General features: G+C 42.0%; 1 protein-coding gene across 4 annotated transcripts in view; it reads right to left on the minus strand.

Annotated features, from left to right (window-relative positions):
- TNS3 (tensin 3) overlaps positions 1 to 22,288 on the minus strand; it is a 375,154-nt gene that overhangs the window by 116,702 nt on the left and 236,164 nt on the right. For all 4 annotated transcript variants that reach the window (XR_014474929.1, XM_083188134.1, XM_083188132.1 and 1 more), the window contains 2 exons: positions 21,915 to 21,980; positions 21,372 to 21,476 (listed from right to left, as the gene is read on the minus strand). Coding sequence is in view for 3 of the 4 variants with exons in the window: in XM_083188134.1 (XP_083044260.1) it covers positions 21,372 to 21,476; positions 21,915 to 21,980 (171 nt within the window). In the remaining variant the exon portion in view is untranslated. The remainder of the gene's footprint in view (positions 1 to 21,371; positions 21,477 to 21,914; positions 21,981 to 22,288) is intronic.

The following is a 22,288-nucleotide window of genomic DNA, read 5'->3' on the forward strand; positions in this document are numbered from 1 at the left end:
TGAAAGTTGTATACACAATATTTTATTAAATACTCTTTACTACAGTTGTTTATTCATTAACCACTTCATAGCGCTCTCCGAACTTTTCTTTTTTTATATATATATTAAATATACACACACTAATATATATATAGAATATATATATATATATATATATATATATATATATATATATATATATATATATATACACACATACATACATACATACATACATACATACATACATACATACAGAGAAGAGATGGCTGGCACTCCGGAGGTTAAACCCCAATAGGGGTTGAGGTGCCCTGGTGCACGGAGAAGCCAGTCAAGCTGGCAATAATAGCAGAGGTGGTGAGTTCCCGGTACTAATGGGACTTGAAGCAGTAAATCAGCAAACGAGTTGTCAGATCAATGTTTCGGTTTTAATCACCGTTTTCAAGATCACGTGATCTTGAAAACGGTGATTAAAACTGAAACGTTGATCTGACAACTCGTTTGCTGATTTACTGCTTCAAGCCCAGTGAGGGCCAGGAATTCACCTTATCTGCGCTATATATATATACACATATATATATGAAAACGTGATAAGAAGGAGCGCACAATGTAAGCAATATATATATATATATATATATATATATATACACACACACACATACACATATATATATATATGAAAACGTGATAAGGAGCGCACAATGTGAGCAATAATTTATCAGATTTTACTGAAAGTGGATAAAAGAAGGCTCACATACATAACACAAAGTATATAACCGCATGAAGCTGTAACATATTCACCGCTCCTAGAGCGCGTCGCAGTGCGGGCACTGGGGACACCAGTCGATCCAACACAGATGTCAATGCAACGGCAGTTCTCTCGGCAGGTAGCGGGATGGGCACTGGGGACTCCAGTCACACCGACTCGAATGTCTCAGCAGCGGCGGTCACTCCGGCGGCAGCGGGGACCAATTCTTTACAGCGGTAAACAGCGGATAATACCAGCAAAAAACAGGTGGAAAGCCAGTGATCTCGTGCATCAGATGGAAACGCCCCAACGCGTTTCGTCATTAGTCTTCGTCAGGAGGCGTGTCCATGGTAGGAATGGTTGGTGTAAAATTCATTTATATAAACATTTATATAAAATGAATTTTTATGTATTTGCATTATGCAACATTGTACTCTATTTTAAATATAAACGTTCTTTTTTATTGTATTTTTATATTCTTGTAATTTCGGCCGGTGATGTATATTGTCCACCGGTACGAATATGTTAAAATGTTGTTATCTTTGTATGTTCTTTTTATTGTGTATTTAGCCACATAGTGCGATATTTGATATATATCAGCTGTCCCCGTTAAGAGCTAATCAGCCAGCTATTTAAACACCAACCATACCTACCATGGACACGCCTCCTGACGAAGTCTAATGACGAAACGCGTTGGAGCGTTTCCATGTGATGCACGAGATCACTGGCTTTCCACCTGTTTTTTGCTGGTATTATCCGCTGTAAAGAATTGGTCCCCGCTGCCGCTACATCTGAGCCGGAGTGACCACCGCTGCTGAGACATTCGAGTCGGTGTGACTGGAGTCCCCAGTGCCCGTCCCGCTACCTGCCGAGAGAACTGCCGTTGCATTGACATCTGTGTTGGATCGACTGGTGTCCCCAGTGCCCGCACTGCGACGCGCTCTAGGAGAGGTGAATATGTTACAGCTTCATGCGGTTATATACTTTGTGTTATGTATGTGAGCCTTCTTTTATCCACTTTCAGTAAAATCTGATAAATTATTGCTCACGCTGTGCGCTCCTTCTTATCACGTTTTCACATGCTACCATTTGGGGCTTGACTGGCCCATAGGAGTGAGCTGCACCATATTCTAATACGTGGATATCAAGCCAGCCATTTATTTATTCATGACATTGCGCAGAAAATTTAGCTTGTACATATATATATATATACACACACATATATAATATATATATATATATATATATATATATATATATATATTGTGGGGTTTTAGCATCAAACGGGTAGGCACAGGTGAGGATTTGGCACAGACTTAGACAGTGACATCACGGCTTGGGTCCAAAACAGGGCTTGCCTGAGTTTATTGCAGCACTCAGAGCAAGAAACTAAAAAAACAGCCTTTACACTTCAGGCAAAACAGAAAATAAAACCTGCTCGTCTGAGCTCTAACTAAACAGAATAAACGTCCCTAGTAAAAAAAGGGGGGGTGTGAAAAGTCCCAAGGCGCTATAGTATCCTTGCTGCCACTGGACCAAAAGGGAGACCCACTGTAGTAGTCCCGCTGGTAGATGCTTCAGGAAAAAAGAAGGTCTGGTGGCGCTGAATATTTGTATAGTCCACAGGATGATGTTGTCTCGTGAAGTGGAGAAACAAAATAAATAAAACTTGTGTTAGAATGGGAAACACAATGAGAGTGTTGAAGGTGAAACACCCAAGCAAGGGAAAGGGATCCGTACACAGACTCACAGATAGAGGTGTGTATACACGTGTATCAAGGTATCTTTAGGGGACCACCGATGTGTGTGATCTATGGACCAATACCGAGTAAGATGGGCTGGTATCCAGCGATTCGTACCGTACTCACTGTATATACAGGAGCTTGACACATATAAAGGTATCTTTCACTGACACAGTAACCGTTTATCCAGGTGAGGTATTTCAAAGGCCAAGGTGGGTGCCTACCATACTCACTGAAGGAGTGGATGAAATACACACGTAGCGGTTTCTTTGTGAATAAGGACAGGTCCCTCTATTCTCATTACCTCACAGCGGAGGCGTGTATATGGAAAGAGGAAGAGGACCGGTCTCAGTAAAAAAGCATTTATTAATGGTAACACCTGAAATGTGGCTTACGGCCAATAACCACATACAGAAGTCCAAATAAACAATGCTAAAACAATAATAAATAAAAATGAACTCACTCTTCTGCCAACATGTTTCGGCGGTCACAGCCGCCTTTTTGAAAAAGGCGGCTGTGACCGCCGAAACATGTTGGCAGAAGAGTGAGTTCATTTTTATTTATTATTGTTTTAGCATTGTTTATTTGGACTTCTGTATGTGGTTATTGGCCATAAGCCACATTTCAGGTGTTACCATTAATAAATGCTTTTTTACTGAGACCGGTCCTCTTCCTCTTTCCATATACACGCCTCCGCTGTGAGGTAATGAGAATAGAGGGACCTGTCCTTATTCACAAAGAAACCGCTACGTGTGTATTTCATCCACTCCTTCAGTGAGTATGGTAGGCACCCACCTTGGCCTTTGAAATACCTCACCTGGATAAACGGTTACTGTGTCAGTGAAAGATACCTTTATATGTGTCAAGCTCCTGTATATACAGTGAGTACGGTACGAATCGCTGGATACCAGCCCATCTTACTCGGTATTGGTCCATAGATCACACACATCGGTGGTCCCCTAAAGATACCTTGATACACGTGTATACACACCTCTATCTGTGAGTCTGGGTACGGATCCCTTTCCCTTGCTTGGGTGTTTCACCTTCAACACTCTCATTGTGTTTCCCATTCTAACACAAGTTTTATTTATTTTGTTTCTCCACTTCACGAGACAACATCATCCTGTGGACTATACAAATATTCAGCGCCACCAGACCTTCTTTTTTCCTGAAGAATAAACGTCCCTCTCTATACCAGGGCCACACTATGTGACACTGGACACACACAGCAGATATAGATCAAGTAATGCAGTACTTACAGCCTTGTCTCTCTCTAGTAGCAGCTTACTGCCTCCAACACCCAGGGAGAGAGAGAGAGCCCTATGGAGAGGGCTGACTCCTTTTTAAAGAATCAGGTGCTCTCCTGATTACCAGCCCAGGACAGAACACCCTTTGTAAGCCGGAGCTTACCACACAGATTGAAACAGCCTGCAGTCTATATGCCATAAGACAGGATTCAAGGGGAAAGGTACCTGCCGTCTATGACTTTCCCTGCCACTGTCTTACATACCCTCCCCCTCTGTTCGAACCTATGGGGTCGGACACTGTCTGCCAACTGGCAGTATGTTCGGGATAGGGCATCGGCATTACCCTGAAGCCTTCCTGCTCTGTGTTCCACTGTAAATTTGAAATTTTGCAAATTGAGAAACCATCTCGTGACCCTTGCATTTCTCTCTTTGGCTTGGTACATCCATGTAAGTGGGGAGTGGTCAGTGATTAATCTAAAGGAGCGTCCTAAGAGATAGTACTTTAGGGATTCAAGGGCCCACTTGATTGCTAAGCACTCCCGCTCAACTATACTGTAGTTTCTCTCCGCAGGTGTGAGCTTCCTGCTCAAATATGTTACCGGGTGTTCCTCTCCACCAACTTTTTGGGAGAGGACAGCACCTAGTCCCACATCAGAAGCATCAGTCTGTACGACAAACTCTTTTTTAAAATCTGGAGTGATCAGGACTGGTTGATTACAAAGGGCCACTTTTAATTCTTGGAATGCCCTTTCAGCCTCTGGGTTCCAGCTGACCATAACTGCCTTACCTCCTTTAGTAAGATCGGTTAGGGGCGCTGCCATGGTTGCAAACTGGGGAATGAATCTACGGTAATACCCCAGAATTCCCAAAAAAACCCTGACTTGTTTTTTTGTCGAAGGACGAGGCCAGTCTTGGATAGCCTCCACTTTATTTATTTGTGGCTTTATTATACCTCTCCCGATAACATACCCCAGGTAACGTGCCTCCTCGAGGCCTAAAGTACACTTTTTTGGGTTCGCTGTCAACCCCGCCTCTCTGAGGGAATTCAACACCGCCTGGACTTTGGGTAAATGACTCTTCCAGTCATCACTAAAAATTATGATGTCGTCTAGATATGCCGAGGCATACTGACGATGGGGTTTAAGAACAATGTCCATCAACCTTTGAAAAGTGGCTGGAGCCCCATGCAACCCAAAAGGCAAACAGAGATATTGAAACAGACCATCGGGGGTGACAAACGCGGTTTTCTCTTTGGCACTATCGGTAAGAGGTACTTGCCAGTAACCTTTAGTTAAGTCGAGGGTAGAGAAATATCTAGCATGACCAAGTCTTTCAATTAACTCATCAACTCTTGGCATTGGGTAGGCATCAAATTTTGATACCTCGTTCAGCTTCCGGAAGTCATTACAGAAGCGCAATGAGCCATCTGGTTTTGGAATTAACACAATCGGGCTTGACCACTCACTTTTAGACTCCTCGATAACCCCGAGGTCTAACATTTTCTGGACCTCCCCAGATATGGCCTGTCTACGCGCTTCTGGTACTCTATAGGGTTTTAAGCGTACCCGAACTCCAGGTTCGGTGACAATGTCATGTTTTATGGCTGTGGTGCGCCCTGGAAGTTCTGAGAACACATCATAATTCCTTTGTACTAACTCTTTAGTTTCCTGCTTCTGGGATTTGGACAGGGTCTCTGACACCCGCACCTCTGGGCTATCACTAGAGGGGTCACTTACAGCTGTCAGAGTCTCTCTGTCTTTCCAGGGTTTAATTAAGTTCACATGGTACAACTGTTCTGGCTTCCGTTTACCTGGTTGATACACTTTATAATTTACACTTCCCACTTTTTCGATGATCTCATAAGGCCCTTGCCACTTAGCAAGAAATTTGCTTTCTACGGTGGGCACTAATACCAACACGCGGTCACCTGGGTTAAAGCTTCTTACCCTGGCTGACCTGTTATACACTTGACGTTGTGCTTCTTGGGACTGCTCTAAGTGTTCCCTGACTATAGGCATGACCGCAGCAATTCTGTCTTGCATAAGAGAAATATGCTCAATGACACTCTTGTAGGGTGTAGTCTCCTGTTCCCAAGTTTCCTTTGCTATATCAAGCAGTCCACGAGGATGTCTGCCATATACTAGCTCAAAAGGGGAAAAACCTGTGGATGATTGGGGCACCTCACGAACCGCAATCATCAAATAAGGCAGAAGACAGTCCCAGTCCTTCCCATCTTTGCTCACTACCCTCTTCAACATCCCCTTTAATGTTTTATTAAACCTTTCAACAAGACCGTCAGTTTGTGGGTGATACACCGATGTACGTAGATGCTTAATTTTCAATAGTTTACACAACTCTTTCGTGACTTTAGACATGAAGGGGGTTCCATGATCGGTAAGGATCTCTTTGGGTATGCCGGTACGGGTAAACATGTTGAAGAGCTCTTTTGCTATGGACTTTGAAGAGGTATTCCGCAAAGGAATAGCCTCAGGGTAACGAGTGGCGTAATCCAACACCACGAGAATATACTGAAATCCCCTTGAGGATTTTACCAAAGGGCCGACCAGGTCCATTGCAATCCTGTCAAAGGGCACTTCAATAATAGGTAACGGAACCAGGGGACTTCTAAAATGTGTCATGGGAGCCGTCAGCTGACAGTCAGGGCAGGACTTGCAGTAGTCTTCTACTGCGCGGTGAACCCCGGGCCAGTAAAACCGTTGCAACACGCGTTGTGTGGTCTTTTCAGTACCTAAGTGTCCTCCCATCGCGTGTTTGTGAGCAAGGTCTAAGACTATTCTACGGTATGGCCGGGGCACCGCCAGCTGCTCAACTATCTCACCACGGATTTTATCTACCCGATACAGTAGATCCTGGTTAATGGCCATATATGGGAACTCTTTGTCAGCATTGGGGTATTGGGGCTCACCATTTATGACTTTAGGATTTTCCCTAGCTCTTAATAAGGTGGGATCTCTAAGTTGAGCAGTCCCAAAATTATCACGTGACATCTCTAGCTCAGGCATGTCACACGCTTCTTCCTGCTCCTCAGCTTCACCTGCAAGAACAGCTAGGGGAAAACGGTCAGATTCAATAGTGGTCACCCCTACCGTTTGAACCTCAGTATCCTGATCAAAAGGCTCAGGACTAATCACAGGGCACACATTCTCATTATTAACATCATTTCTAGTGTAGTGTACATTCTGTTTCCACAAGTCCCAGAACAATGGGAAGTCTCTTCCCAGGATCACACTATGCATCAGGGTCTCTACCACGCCCACTTCATGGGACACAGTTCCACAAGTACTCTTTAGCTGGACTAAAGCTGTGGGATACTCCTTGGTGTCCCCATGTATGCACAAGACCCCTATGTAACGTCCTGTGAGTGTCCCAGGGTCTACCAAGCTGGCATGGATGAGAGTAACTAAACTCCCAGAGTCCAGTAGAGCCCTCCCGGGATAACCATCCACCTTTACATGACATATTTGCTGTCCAGTTTCTGACACAGTCTCAGCAGAGAAAACAGAACGTGCATATAAAGAGCTTCGCCTGGCTGTATCACACTCCATTGGCTCAGAAGTAAGGGGGCAATTGGCAGCAATATGCCCAGGTCCATGACAACGCCAACACTGTATGCGGCCCCAGTCTTTTTGCGACCCAGGTTTGGACCCTACTGTCCCTTGGGAACGCCTCTCCACTGTTTGTTCCCCATCTAGGCCACCTCCCTTTACAACATTATTCACCCCTCTAGTAAACGGAACAGTCTTACCAGATGATCCGGCCGATTTGCTGTTCTTGAGGGTGGAATGTCCAGGAGGCACTTCTTGGATTAGATTTTCAGTAGCTCTGTACCTCTCAACCAAGTTGACAAGCCCCTCGGCATCATTAGGGTCGCCCTGACCGACCCAGCGCTGAACCTTTGGAGGTAAGGAACAAAGATACTTGTCCAGCACGACTCTCTCCACGATCTGCGCTGGTGTAGACTCCTCTGGCTGTAGCCATTTCCTTACCAGGTGGACCAGGTCATACATTTGGGACCGCGCAGGTAACTGTTCAGAAAAAGTCCAGTTATGCACCTTCCGGGCACGCACACTCATGTTTACGCCTAAGCGAGCAAGGATCTCTCCCTTGAGTTTCGCGTAGACCTTAGCATCCTGCTCACTCAGATCAAAATACGCCTTTTGTGGTTCTCCAGTTAGAAAAGGCGCTACCACACCTGCCCATTGATCCACGGGTAACTGTTCACGCTCTGCTACACGTTCAAACACCGCAAGAAAGGCCTCTACATCATCCGTGAGAGTCATCTTTTGCAGAGATTTCTGTACTGCAGCCCGTGTGGTTGGAAGCAAGGGTTGGGGTGTTTGCACACTCTGCGCCACACTCTTAGCCACATTCTGTATTTGCTCTTGTAATTGCAGATTAGTTTGCTGCTGTTCCTTTAAGGTTTGTCTGTTGGATTCAAGCAGCAAAACATTGGTTTCAGCCTGGGCACGCATGGCCTCCTCATGCACCTTTTGCTGATATGCGTTTGCCTGCCGCTGCAGCTCATTTGCCTGCACCAAGTGTTTTAAAAGGTCCTCCATTTTAACAGTCTCCTGTTGCAGTGTTACAGCAGCCTTCAGCCAGGACATGCAAGTATCAGCGCACTCCGGACACTCACTTGTGGCTGGTTGCCTTTAGCAACAACTTCCAGCTTGCTGTAGCAAAAGTCCTATAGTTCGGTGTATGTCTCTTTAAGTGAGATGCTTGCTCGCATTCTCCACCATATGTGGGGTTTTAGCATCAAACGGGTAGGCACAGGTGAGGATTTGGCACAGACTTAGACAGTGACATCACGGCTTGGGTCCAAAACAGGGCTTGCCTGAGTTTATTGCAGCACTCAGAGCAAGAAACTAAAAAAACAGCCTTTACACTTCAGGCAAAACAGAAAATAAAAACCTGCTCGTCTGAGCTCTAACTAAACAGAATAAACGTCCCTCTCTATACCAGGGCCACACTATGTGACACTGGACACACACAGCAGATATAGATCAAGTAATGCAGTACTTACAGCCTTGTCTCTCTCTAGCAGCAGCTTACTGCCTCCAACACCCAGGGAGAGAGAGAGAGCCCTATGGAGAGGGCTGACTCCTTTTTAAAGAATCAGGTGCTCTCCTGATTACCAGCCCAGGACAGAACACCCTTTGTAAGCCGGAGCTTACCACACAGATTGAAACAGCCTGCAGTCTATATGCCATAAGACAGGATTCTAGGGGAAAGGTACCTGCCGTCTATGACTTTCCCTGCCACTGTCTTACAATATATATATATATATACACACACACACATACATACACACTTGTACCACCAGCCGGCACTCTCACATCAAGCAATACTTGCATCCGGAGCTTAATCCTCCATCTCAGCAGATCGATCAGCTTCAACGGACTCTCATAGGAAAATAATTAGCACACAGAGGCTGCCCAATTTAGCAGCCTCTGTGTGCTAATTATTTTCCTATGAGAGTCCATTGAAGCTGATCGATCTGCTGAGATTATATATATATATATATATATATATATATATATATTACTTTTTTTTGTTACTTTTTAATATATCACATAAAAACACCAACAGACAAGGTGGATCATGCAAGTTTAGAGCATAAAAAATCAGCACACATCAGGTTAGCTTTGGGTGGAGAACGGAGCAGCTGGGTCACTCTAACTGCACCTAAGTGCTTTTTTTTTTTGCATTACTGCTACGGAAGCTTATCAACTTGCCTGGGCCTTATGATTCCACAAACTTTGTTCTTTGACATATCTATCTATCTATATATGTATGCACGTGAGAAAGGTGTACTTTCACTCTCTGCACATGGCAGTGTTTCTCGGAGACTTACGGACACTTTGTCAAACACTACTACCCATGTATTACATATATACATAAATATAAATATATATAAATATATATATATATATATATATATAACTTTGTCAAACACTACTACTTATGTATTACAGTATAAGGAATAATGCACTGTGTGTGCGTGATATAGATCTCTGTGTGTGTATACTGTGTATATACTGCTGTTTTGAGCGGCTTTCAGCTTAAAGTCGCCCCGTGTGTATGGGCCTTAACAGATATGGAGTAATCAGTACTATTTTTCTGGAAAAATAGGTTCAGGAACTTCTGGTCTGCGGGTGGATCAATTAAATAAAAAAAACCATAAATAATGGAGAGAGGGAGGGAGAGATAGATGTATATATTGTATTTAGAAACAAAGGCACTCACAGGTGACTTTAAAATAAAACTTATCTTATAAAAAGTGCATTTTCAGTTCCTGATGATGTCATATTTAATTAGAGGTTCAGGAACTGAGTTCCTGCTGGTTCCTGCTGAAAAATAGCACTGGGAGTAATGATTCCATTGAAGGAGAACTCTCCCACTACCTCTGAAACAGGGAAAAGTGAAGAAAGGGAAATGATAGGTGAAAGACACCCCATACTCAAATGCAATGGCTGAGCAATAGGGAAAACCCTGGGTGCACACACAGGGCATCCTGGTCCAACACATGTTTTACCCAGCAGACTTTTCAGAGACTCTGTCACCACATTAATACATACAGAAAATGAATGTATGATTGATATAAACTTATTTACAGTATTGGGGGAAAAAGTAGTAGATACTGTTCAAACATGCAGCAACACTTTGGCATGCTTGAAGAGAGATACGGTATGTTCTAAACCTCACAGTGCCATATATTATCTTTAATTACTAGTGGTGTCTGAGGCTGCAAAGATATTGCTACTTTGTAAAGCAACACAATTCTGCAAAACTCCTAACAGATAGGCAATAAAGCACAGACAAAGTGAATGAGGATTTGCAAACGAAGAAGCTTAAATTCTAATGGGGAGTGAATGTGTCTCAGAGTAGAAACTGAGACATTTCTGAGAAAAGTTGTAAAGGTGGAGATGGGTTTTCAGACAGTGTGTAAACAATTGAAAGCTGTGGAAATCTGACAGTCAGGAAGAACTGGCTGAGGTGGACAGGGATGGGGAGAGCGAAAAAGAAAAGTCAGGAGAGTTAGAATTACTGAGTAGAATTATTGTAGGGTATATTGAGAGTAATGGAGGAGGATGGGGTTTGTAGGATTTGACACGAGGAAAGGTCTTCTTGAATTATGTTGATTTGCGTTTGAAGTAGGTGTCAAATCCATGGTTATGAAGATGAAAGGGGGAGGAGATGCAGGGAAGTTAGCACTGAAGCCCTGGGGGTTAGAAGATTGGGTGGATATTTCAGAAGTGAAATCTTTTTATTTGTGTAGTGCCCTGGGGTGGTTTGGAGTGCAATGCACCCTCTAGGTCAGTGGTTCTCTACCCTGGTCCTCAAGTACCCCCAACAGTGCATGTTTTCCAGGTCTCCACACAGAATCACAAGTGCTATAATTAGCTCCACCTGTGGATCTTTTCAAATGTGCCTGAATAATGAGTGCACCTGCCGGGTGACCTGGAAAACGTGCACTGTTGGGGGTACTTGAGGACCAGGGTTGAGATTCACTGCCCTAGGTGAACCCCTATAATTTAAGGGACCTGTTCAACGAGTTCCCCTTGACGAAAGATGGGCAGGCTCATACTATTTGGATGTTATTCTTCTCCTGGCGCTGATTACACTAATTATTGTATAATTTAATTAGGTTTGGTTATTAATACATTTTCAACTTGATATATTTTTCAATAAATAGAAATAGATGAACCGTGGGTGTTACTGGCTATCTCTGCTGCATGTGATCTTGGGATTGGCTATCCCCACCCACAGGTGAAAGGGAAGAATAAAAGGAGGTTGCAGAGAGTATTAGTTTTAGTAAAAAGGAGATAGTGGCCAAATGAATGCTAACAACCTCTTATGTGATAGCTAAATGGAATTAAATGTACATTTATATTATGTAAGCAGTAATAATGATTGCATAGTGCACCTGCATCCCCTCACTACAGGGAACTAAGGTGTGCATTCTACAGACCCTTTTCCTATGTTACTGAAAAGGAAAAGAACTGGTTGAGAATATTTAGAGGTTCTGTGTGCATGTGGATTTGGATCATGTATACATGATTTCTGGTTAGTATTAGTGAAGTATGGTGACTCTTGTTAGCAATGGTTAGATGATACTGGATGTTAGTACATATGCTCCTCTACTATGTTTATAGTCTGGCCAGACACTAACAGGTACCAGCGGCTGGCAAGGGGTAGTCACTTCCCTCAAAAGTACAAAGGTAAAAAAGAGATATGCCAGCGCTGGCTGAAATAGCATACAAGACGGTTCACAATGATAATTAGTTTATTAACTAAAATAACAATAATAATAATTAATTGAATTAAAATATAACAATCACAGTATACCAATCAGTTTCTTGAACATATTTAATCTGAAGCAATTAGGATTAATTCTAACCAGAAATCATGTATACATGAAATTATAAAAACTAAATCAAGACAAACCAAGTTGAAAAACTGACACTGTAATAACTGGCAACAATGGCTGGATTTGGTATAATGGAATCTGGCTGTGATATCAAAATTATTAGCGCAATTTTTTCAGAGGACACAGCAAGATGAGCATATGCATTAACATCCAGTATCATCTAACCATTGCTAACAAGAGTCGCCATACTTCACTAATCCTAACTAGAAATCATGTATACATGAAATTATAAAAACTAATCCATGACTAAAAAAGTAAAAAAACTGACACTCTGTAATAACTGTTCCATAATAACTGTATATCCTCATTCCCGATAGCTCTATATGTTTTCTGATGAAAAAAAAAATATAGAAATGGTAACATTGAAACATTGAATTCGGAACCTGGAGCTATTATCAGTAGACTGGACATCTATTGTGACTGCAGTTTGCACTATCAAGCTACGTGTACAGTACCTATGCTATGCAGTACGCAGTTAGGAATTAGTAGCCAAGTGATTTCCTTCACGAGACGAGTTCTTTCTGTTAATGTGGAGAGCCTGCAACAATGCAGGTGTCTCGTGACCGTTTTTGATCTGTGTCTTGGCATGCAACTGCATTCTCCTATGCTTAAAACATGGCACCAGCATAGCAGCTCACAGCCATTCTGAGCACCCATGGAGGCACTCAGGGAGTCTATGTTCCTTATGATTGCAGTTGCTGATATTGTTTTGATGGCTCTAGTGGGCAGGTCTGTTCACTTTTGTGTAGACGCTACGGTATACTTCCGTTGCTCTATAGGTCCATCACTGAAAAAAGATACACTTCAATTGCATCCAAATCAGACCCCATTTGACTAACCATGCAAAACACATACCCTGTAGGTCCTGAGCCAGAAGCCAATTTAATGGTGCGTACAGACGGGGACGATTATTGCAAATATCGCTGGAAACATGGTCACTGAGCGACCATATTGCCAGCGATGGGAGTGTGCACCAGAGATAAATCGCCGGGTGCGCGCTCCCGTTTTCAGCCCCTGAATGGTCGCTGGTCGGAGGAGCATGCTCCTCTGACCAATGACTTCCACTGCCTCTTCCCCCGGCAGTGTGACATTTTCATCTGCGACCATCTCTGGTCGCAGATGAAAACGGGACACTGAGCTATATGATTGCTGAGCAATATATTGCTAGCAATATATTACCAGCGATCATAGTGCCCCGTGTGTACGCACCTTAAGAGTAGCAGGAGGTTGGCTTTCTCCCACATTTTTTCTGTTTTGAGAGCTGCCAATTGAAGGCCTACTGCTACTGGATGGATTCTAGGTTTCATTCAAATGATAGGCAGGGTTATTTGGCTGCAGACTATTGAAAACTTTAATCATATATGCACACACACACACACAGAGTGGGTACATCTATATTTTCAGGGTGGTCTTAAAATGACAAACTTTATTTACTGTCTATCCATCCTGACTGAATTCCCACTCATGTCGATCAGGACTAGTGATGCATTTTACTGACATCCCTGTTACCAATACTGAAATTTGCCATGTAAATAATGCTTTCTACATTTGACCAGCTTTAAGAGCACAAACCAAAAAAAATCATGAAAACAATAACTCATGAACAATTGCTAACATTCTATCTTCATCTGCGGACCATAGGTTCTCAAATTTAGTCCTAAGGACCCCAAAGAGTTCAGGGTATCCAGGTCACCTAGCAGATGCACAAGTGTACACATTACTCAGTTACACATTGTAAAATACCTAGAAGTACAGTTAATTATATCATTTGTAATCTGGGAGGAGACCTGGAAAACATGATCTGCTTGGGGTTATTTCCCAAATGTCCATTAAACTCTAGCGCAAGCTACCCAAAACTGCACAAAGACTATGTAGCGGAGTGTATATATAAATGAGTAAGGGCAGTTTACCCATTTTTACGTCTTCACATCCAGCTCTGCTTTGCTAGTTCTGAGCTATGGAAGCTGTATGTGGATTGGAATCTTGGTATTCAAAGTTTTAATCTCCTGTTCTCCTGTTTATACATGCAATTTAGATAGAGTCAATCGTCCATCACATTCTGATCATTCTTACATGAAACATATAAACAAACACACGGTAAATTATAGCCGTGGTGTAGAGGTAACAAGAAACCATTCAGAAACGTGAACGAGAAAGACATAATAGGATAGGAAGAAAACAGAAAAGGCATAGTTGGGGAAATGTAATAGATCTGAGATTGCCGGAGGTGCCGGCTGATGGACTATTTTTGAAAAAACTTCTGAGATGGGCCGGCAATCCATGAAGATTACATTTCCTCAATTATGTCGACTAACAACTCTTGTATACACAGATCTGGTTAGATTTGTAATAAAAATATCAAGATGTTACTGTAAATACAATATACAAATAAAGTATTTTTTCCCCATTATTCATGTTAATTGCCTCCCAAAATTTTAAGATTAAATTTACACAGGAAAATGGACTGCAACTTGCATGCACTAGGCCATTCTGCAAAAAAAAACACCATCTAGCCATTCGCAAGTTGACTGACAGGAATCCGGCGGTAGTGCGTGGTTACTGGCTGTTTTTTAGGAGTGTCAGAGAAAACACAGGCATGCCCAAGCGTTTTCAGGGAAGGCGTGTGACCAGCTCTGGCCACAATTAGCAGTTTCGATCACACTGGCCAAGTAGTTCTTGGGTTATGCACATACTGCACAAACAGGAAAAATCATTTAATGGTTAATTATTTGCAGCTATTCAACAATTGCAATATTTTCGCAAGCCATTTTGCAGCCTTGCAAAGGGCGGAATTTCACTCTGGTTGGACGGTGGCTATCTGATCACAGGGCTCTGGAAATTAACAGAGAGGCAATCAGGTCTGAATAACCCCCACTATCAGAACCATGTATTGTTTGTTTGTGGACTATTAGTATTACATTTTATTTATAAATGCGCCAGAAGTGGTTCACAGCACCATACATGTGGCACACATTAAAACAATACTGGGTACACAGCAAGTAACATCATGTTAACTGAAAAAAGCTAAACCATACCACAGTTAACGATTAGCACCACAATTCTCATTGCACAATACAACGGAGATATAGGGAAGCAAAGAAGTTGTCTGTATAATACTATTGGTGTGCTACTGTTATAAAATATGAACCTTTACTTGTGAGAAGAGATGTGGGTAGGAGAGTGGAGGTTAAAGTGCTAGAGAAAAGGACTGCGAGTACTGGAAGAAAGAGGACCATGCTCCAAGGAGCTTACAATCTGGGATTTCTGAAAGGTTCTCATGTACAATAGTGCCATGAGCTCCGATGTGTATTGCTCATGACCGCAGCACTTCCCCCCCCCCCCCCCTTGATCTTCCCAATCATATTGGGGAATTCAGCCAGCACATGGCTTGTCTGGCATCATCATCTGAAGCAAGTCATCTAAAGCAAGCAATGAGTTAGAACTGGAATGAAGTTTTCAAACCATCTCTCACCTCCTCTGTACAGGTACATGAATGCCATTTTCCAAAACCTGATGCTTTTCATTTAAAAGAACAGTCTGCAATGGAAATGTGTTTTGCTACTGGGAGCCTACAACATCCCACACCTTTAATCAGATAACAACATCCCACACCTTTAATCAGATAAGCTGAGCAATGTGTGCAAACACCAACCCCTCCCCCTGTACCAGCTGACCTAACTTTCCTTTAAAATGGGAAATTTGGAGAAGCCTGGCCATGGCTTGTCTGGCATCATCATCTGAAGCAAGTCATCTAAAGCAAGCAATGAGTTAGAACTGGAGTTTGGACTGGATTTGGACATAAACCGAAACACTGCCACATTTTATTTTGCTTTTCCCAAATTACTATCTGTCTCCGCCTCTGAGATGAGGAAAGCTATGTATTACTCTTTGTTTTACTGTTTCTTTACCATGATCTTCATCATATACCTCTACCCCCACTGTATACAAAGCCTGTATGGTTCCTTCACTGATTGCACACCCTGCCAGCAACAAGCTGGCAGGGTGTGTCAGCTTTGGAAGAAAAGTGGTTCATAAATACAAATATTATTATTACTGCTGCCTTTGAGCAGCATGATCAAGATGGCGCCGCTGATGGCTGCCTAGGAGCTGTGCAGCTCAGTCAAATATATTCCCTGTGTGATAACTGTACTGTCTGCTTGTATTGTTACCTACCTGGCTGTTTCAGCGACCAGTGGCGCCACTGATGGCTGCCTAGGCACTGTTCAGCTTGGTGGGTATGTGTTCCCTGTGTGATAACTGTACTGTCTCTGCTTAATGTTACCTACCTGGCTGTAGCAGTGACCAGTGGTGCCGCTGATGGCTGCCTAGGCGCTGTGCTACTTGGCGGGTATGTGTTCCCTGTGTGATAATTGTACTGTCTCTGCTTAATGTTACCTACCTGGCTGTAGCAGTGACCAGTGGCGCCACTGATGGCTGCCTAGGTGCTGTGCAACTCGGTGGGCATGTGTTCCCCACATGTAATGTCTTAATGAAATGTATGTAATGCCTTCTCCCCCCCCCCCTTCATCCCTGCTTGATGCTGCACTGTAAATCCACAAAAAATTCCTAGTGTGCGCAAGCATACATGGCCAATACAGTTGATTCTATTCTATTCTATAATGGAGCTTTCAGGACCTGCGCTTCAGCTCGCAACATACTTCCCCCTGGGGGTAAAGAGCTGAAGTGAGTGAAAAATTATCCATTTGATCAACCAAACAAGATTTTTTGCATCGTACCTGTTAGTTGAGTTGGGGTTTACCTGGCTACACACGACCCTAATGATCGCAATCTCCCATCACTTTAGACAATAGAATTAACAGCTGAATTCCCCACACAAAGATAATATAGTATTCTGGAAGAAGACATGTCAGGTTTTCAATATTCGGCAACAGTAGTACAAACATTGTCCGATTTGTCTGTTTTAGTTTAAGCCAGGCATGTCCAAACTATGGCCTCCAGTTGTTGTGAAACCACACATCCCAGCATGCCTTGCCATAGTTTTAGCATTTACCAATAGCAAAACTGTGGCAAGGCATGATGGGAATTGTAGTTTCTCAACAGCTGGAGGGCCATAGTATGGACATGCCTGGTTTAAGCACAATCCTCTTTTTAAAATAACTGAACACATTTATTTGGTCTGTTGGTAAACTCCGTTCTCATGACTCCCGGCACCTCTGCTCTCACATTTGGGAATTTTCTTGGAATGGAGGTCAAAAGGTAGAACAGCAAACCTCATATTTTGGATAGAATAATGTGTATCCATAGTCACTATGAGGTTGATTCATGAAAGCTTGGAGATAGAGCACCAACCATGCAGCTGAGTATTTAAAAGCTGTGTTTGAAAAACAAGTTAGGATCTGATTGGTTGGTACTTTCTCCAAAGTTATCATAGGAGTCCTAATATGGTCTTTAAAGATCCATTCACTTTAATTACTATAAATTATAGGGATGAAAGCTTCCTGTAATTGGACCAGCACACACTGTTTTAAGATGTTGGTCACTGCTTCAGCAGAAACCTGGGTATAGACCGGAATAGCTAGTGATCTTAATACCCCCTCACACTGACATCCTGATGGCATTGTGGGTATTGGCACCCAACCCACCATATTTAGAAATAGGTTTTGAGAAAGGCACTCTTTCATCCATTGCATTTTGCAGAAAACTAGGCAATTTGGGCTAGCGATATTTTATCTAAATTCTGCAAAACCTTACTCGCGATGGACTTAAACTGCGCAAGTCTTTAAATAACTATACAAGACTAAACCTCAAAAATATATAAAGGAGATCCAGGTGCAAGACAACAACACACACCTTTATATATTATTTTTAATACATTTCTAATTATGTCCAATACTGATCACATCACCATTAGTTACATTATTTTTAGGTATTTTTGTGCTTGCCTTTGCCATTTAACCAGCTCGGTTTTATAATTGGCCCTCTTTTTACCAGATTTATAAACCTGTAACCTAAATAATCAAAGACAAGAAACTCTGAACTGAAATGTAAGCAAATACAGGCAAAACAATCTTGCTAGAATATAAACCAAGAAGGAGCAATGTGAAAAACAATTGCTAATCAGTGTGCCCATCAGAATAAATGGGCACACTGATTATTGTTAATTTAGAAGACCTCACAAAACAGTATAGTGGGTATAAGAAATCGAAACTAAAGGTGGCCATACATCAGAAAGACCGGTTGGAACTTGTTTCCTAGCACAGCGCCCACGATTTTGATCTTACAGCATCTTATACATCTCATCGCATTGCATACAATATAGTGGCATGCGATGCATGCAATGCGATTTTTAATTGGACAAGCACCCAGATGGATGTTTACAATGTTAAATGCACCCCCATTGTGAACGCCACTCCCACTATCAACGCCAACCCAAAGCGTGGCGAGCGTAGTGAGCCTGCAAGGGGTGACGGTATGCGTCCTCCGACCTTTTCATAACGCCACTATCCACATCGGCGTGGAGTTGATTTTAGACAGTGTGGCGAAAGCAACGAGCCCGAAGCGTGGCGAGGGCACACGGATGACTTAACATGTATTCCGCGTCCCCTCGCGGGGTTAGCTGCACTCGCCGCGCTTCGGGCTCGGTGGCTCGCTGCGCTCACCACACTATCTAAGATCGACTCCACGCCGACGTGGATAGTGGGGGTATGAAATGGTTGGAGGATGCGTGCTGTGCTCGCCACGCTTCGGGTTGGCGTTGATAGTGGGGGTGGCGTTCACAATAGGGGTGCATTTAACATTGTAAGCACCCATCAGGGTAGTACAATTAAAAATCGCATTGCATCGCATGCCATTTGCTGGCATGCGATGCTGTGCAATATATAATTGTACAATTCGGGTCATTTACCCAATTTTCACATCGCATCGCATACCATTGTATACCTTATGTAATGGTATATGATGGGCGCCATGCTAGGAAACAAGTACCGACCGGTCTACAATCATGATTGTGTCCAATTTGCCTTCAACTCCCTGGCAGTCCTTCAAAACGATAAAGGTGCCCACACACTAGAAAGATCTGCGCATAAATTAGCCTTGAAATCTTCTGTCTGTCCTGGACAAAAGATTTCAGGCAAGAGCACATCTTTACCAAAGATTTTTCTTAGGATCCCATGTGCGTTCCTATGGATCTTTTGTTAAATCTTATGATCTTTTGTGCAGAATGAAAGATCAGAGGATTTAGCAAAATATCCACGGGAGCGCGCATCGGACCGATATTGTCCGATTATCAGAAAACATCAGACAATTTATCGGAAATCGGCCAAAATATTGTTCTAGTGTGTGGGCACCTTAAGAGTACAAAAATCCTGTTTTTTTTTGTTTTGTTTTTTAAATTTACAGGTTGCCAGCAACTACCAATCTGCCCATATCTGCTGTGCTACTCCATTATTAAATAGTCCTAATGCAGCAATCCTCTGAAAACTGTTTTCAGAGTAGTGACAGAATTGTGCAAAAGGACTACCACCGCTCTCTTCAGCCGCCCGCACATCTGCGGCTCACAGAGTCTTCACTGCCATGAAGCTGATCCTCTCTTCTCTGCTATTCAGGGAGGGAGTGTCACATGAGTCTGGTTGCATGAGCCATCTAAAGACAAATAAAAGCACATGCAATCTGCTCCCAATCCCAACTGATCTGATGTGCAGCACGTCAGATCAGAGGACCAATCCTCCAATCCCCTGGGAATGGCATTGCATGATTGTATTCACACATCCATTTTACAATCCATTGAGATTGTATGATTTAGGGCAATGTCTTTCAGGTGTATAGGGGCATTAAGACATAGCCCACAAATCAAAACAGGTACACAAAACAAGAAGGCAATTAAAAAAACAAAAGTTAAAAAGGACCGGCGCATGACAACTTACAACAAAAAGGAGAGGAAAAGGTTGTGGAGAATTGCGGCAGGACTTAAAAAAGAAATAATAATATAAAACTGTACTCACAGTTCAGTAGATGTTGCCAGGGCTGGTGTAAGGCTTCCCCACCTAAACATGCTGCCATGCCATCCCCCCCCCCCCCCCCCCCCTTTAGAAGTGCCAGCCCAGGCTGTTGCTACCTAACTTGTGAAAATAGAGCCATTACACTGAAACAGCATGCCTGGCCTAAGTTAACAATAAGCTTCCAGAAAGATGCATGAAGAGGTTTCCCATACACATGCCTGTATCCTGACATCCCAAAGGATAATCACACACATGAGTTGGAAAGAGACACATTTCAGCGTCACAACTCGCGTAACCTATTTATGTGTTAGGGCAAGGAATATAAAGGTTCAATAAGTCCTAGCTGCTTGGAAGTCTGCATTTGTTCCTTTACTCACCAGAATTATTTAAGAAGGGTCATCAGAGGAACAAATGCAGATACGGAATACAAATTTTTGACAAAACAAGTGCATCTCCAGATATTTTTGGATTCAACAACAAAAACTTGATTTTTTTTTTTTTAAAAGCTGCATAATAAGTTAATTTCAGCTTGTTGTATTTAAACACTAGTCTTAAGGCCTGTACAATGGATGGGTGAAAGATTATGCTTATAGAATTCTTGCTCCATCTACCCTTCCCAACCACACCAGAGCATAAGCTGCTGCAGCAGGCACAACACGTCTCCATATATCTACCTTTCCTTGCCAACCACAGCAGGGCAGAAGCTGCTGTAGCAGGTACAGAAGATCCCAAAAACCCTCCATGAATAATCAAGCAATCAAGAGAAAAAAATAACTGACTGGGGAACGATATAACGATATCTACAGTGTTCGATTCACAGACCACTCTGCCGATGAGTCGCTTATTCATTTCAGATCGTCAAAAGTTTTGTAAAGTGAAAATATTTTTCATTTAATGGACACTTACAGGTCTGTAAGGGGCAACTTAAGGGAGTCTGTTTATTGTGTTGTATTCACAAAGTCACAACAACATAAAACAATGCATGAAAACAACAGAAATAGCATGGATGTTTATGACAGCACCCATAAGGGCTTGCCCAATTAAACCCATCTTCGAACTTAGATCATCCCTTAAAATAAGGTAGTGTGCAAAGTTTGAAGACTATTAGTTAATGCGTTCAAGAGTTATCGTGGAACATCCATATACACACACAAACATCGTTCACTTATACCTATGCAGATGACTTTAGTAAATTTGAATAAAATGTTAATGAATTATAGATTACAATTCTGATATACTGACCTTCTCCATTTACATTTGTATTTTCGTAGGAATCCCATCGGATCAAAGGATCACATGTATTGTAATCAACTGTTACACCCGGACTGTTGTGAGGGTTTCCTGAGCCTTTAAGAAATAACCCTTTGTTTTAGTCACAAATGTTTTTTTCTTTTCAAAAATGATAGATAACTAAATAATCTAATTTGCATACAGATCATGCGTAAATGTACTGTTCATTAACTTCTCGTTTACACAGTATATTTAAATTAATTGTCTAAAATAAAGTCAAGTATTTGTAGTGAGTTTACCAAACCAAAAAAAAAAATAATCGTTTTTCTTTCTTGCTTGCCATTTTGTAAATTAGATTTTAATTTTACATCTAAAAATCTAATCCCAGTTTTGTCACCTTTTTTTCTTCAAACCTTTCTGACATTGTTTTACTAGCTGTATTAGTTTCTTTGACTATTGGACTATATAAATTTTTTTGAAAACTCCAAACTAAGGTTTTTGGCCATGACCTAAAGAACAAAACATGTGAAACTAAAATAGTTAAATAATATTCACCTAAGATCTTTTCTGGAGTTCCGGAAAAAACTAATTCAATTTTGCCAAAGTCTGGAAACCGGTTATCTATAAAGAAAATATATACATATATGTTATAATACATAAGAAGTTCAATAAAATAATCTAAGTACAACACATGCATTTATTTTCTGACTATAATACAACATCACCATATTTTATGCTTAATATATTAAGCTTAATATATTATGACTGTTTAAGCCATTTGATCCAATTATAAAATAAAATGAAAATTATCATTTCAAAGTATGATTTTCATTCAGAAGAACTGGGGTTGGTCTATGTAATAAGCTTTGGAGAGAGAGAGAGATATAAAGTACAACCAACAGCACCTCCCATTTTCAGACATCCTGAAA

The sequence above is a fragment of the Crinia signifera genome, chromosome 5 (assembly GCF_055691185.1).
Source record: "Crinia signifera chromosome 5, ASM5569118v1, whole genome shotgun sequence".
Taxonomy (NCBI): Eukaryota; Metazoa; Chordata; class Amphibia; order Anura; family Myobatrachidae; genus Crinia; species Crinia signifera.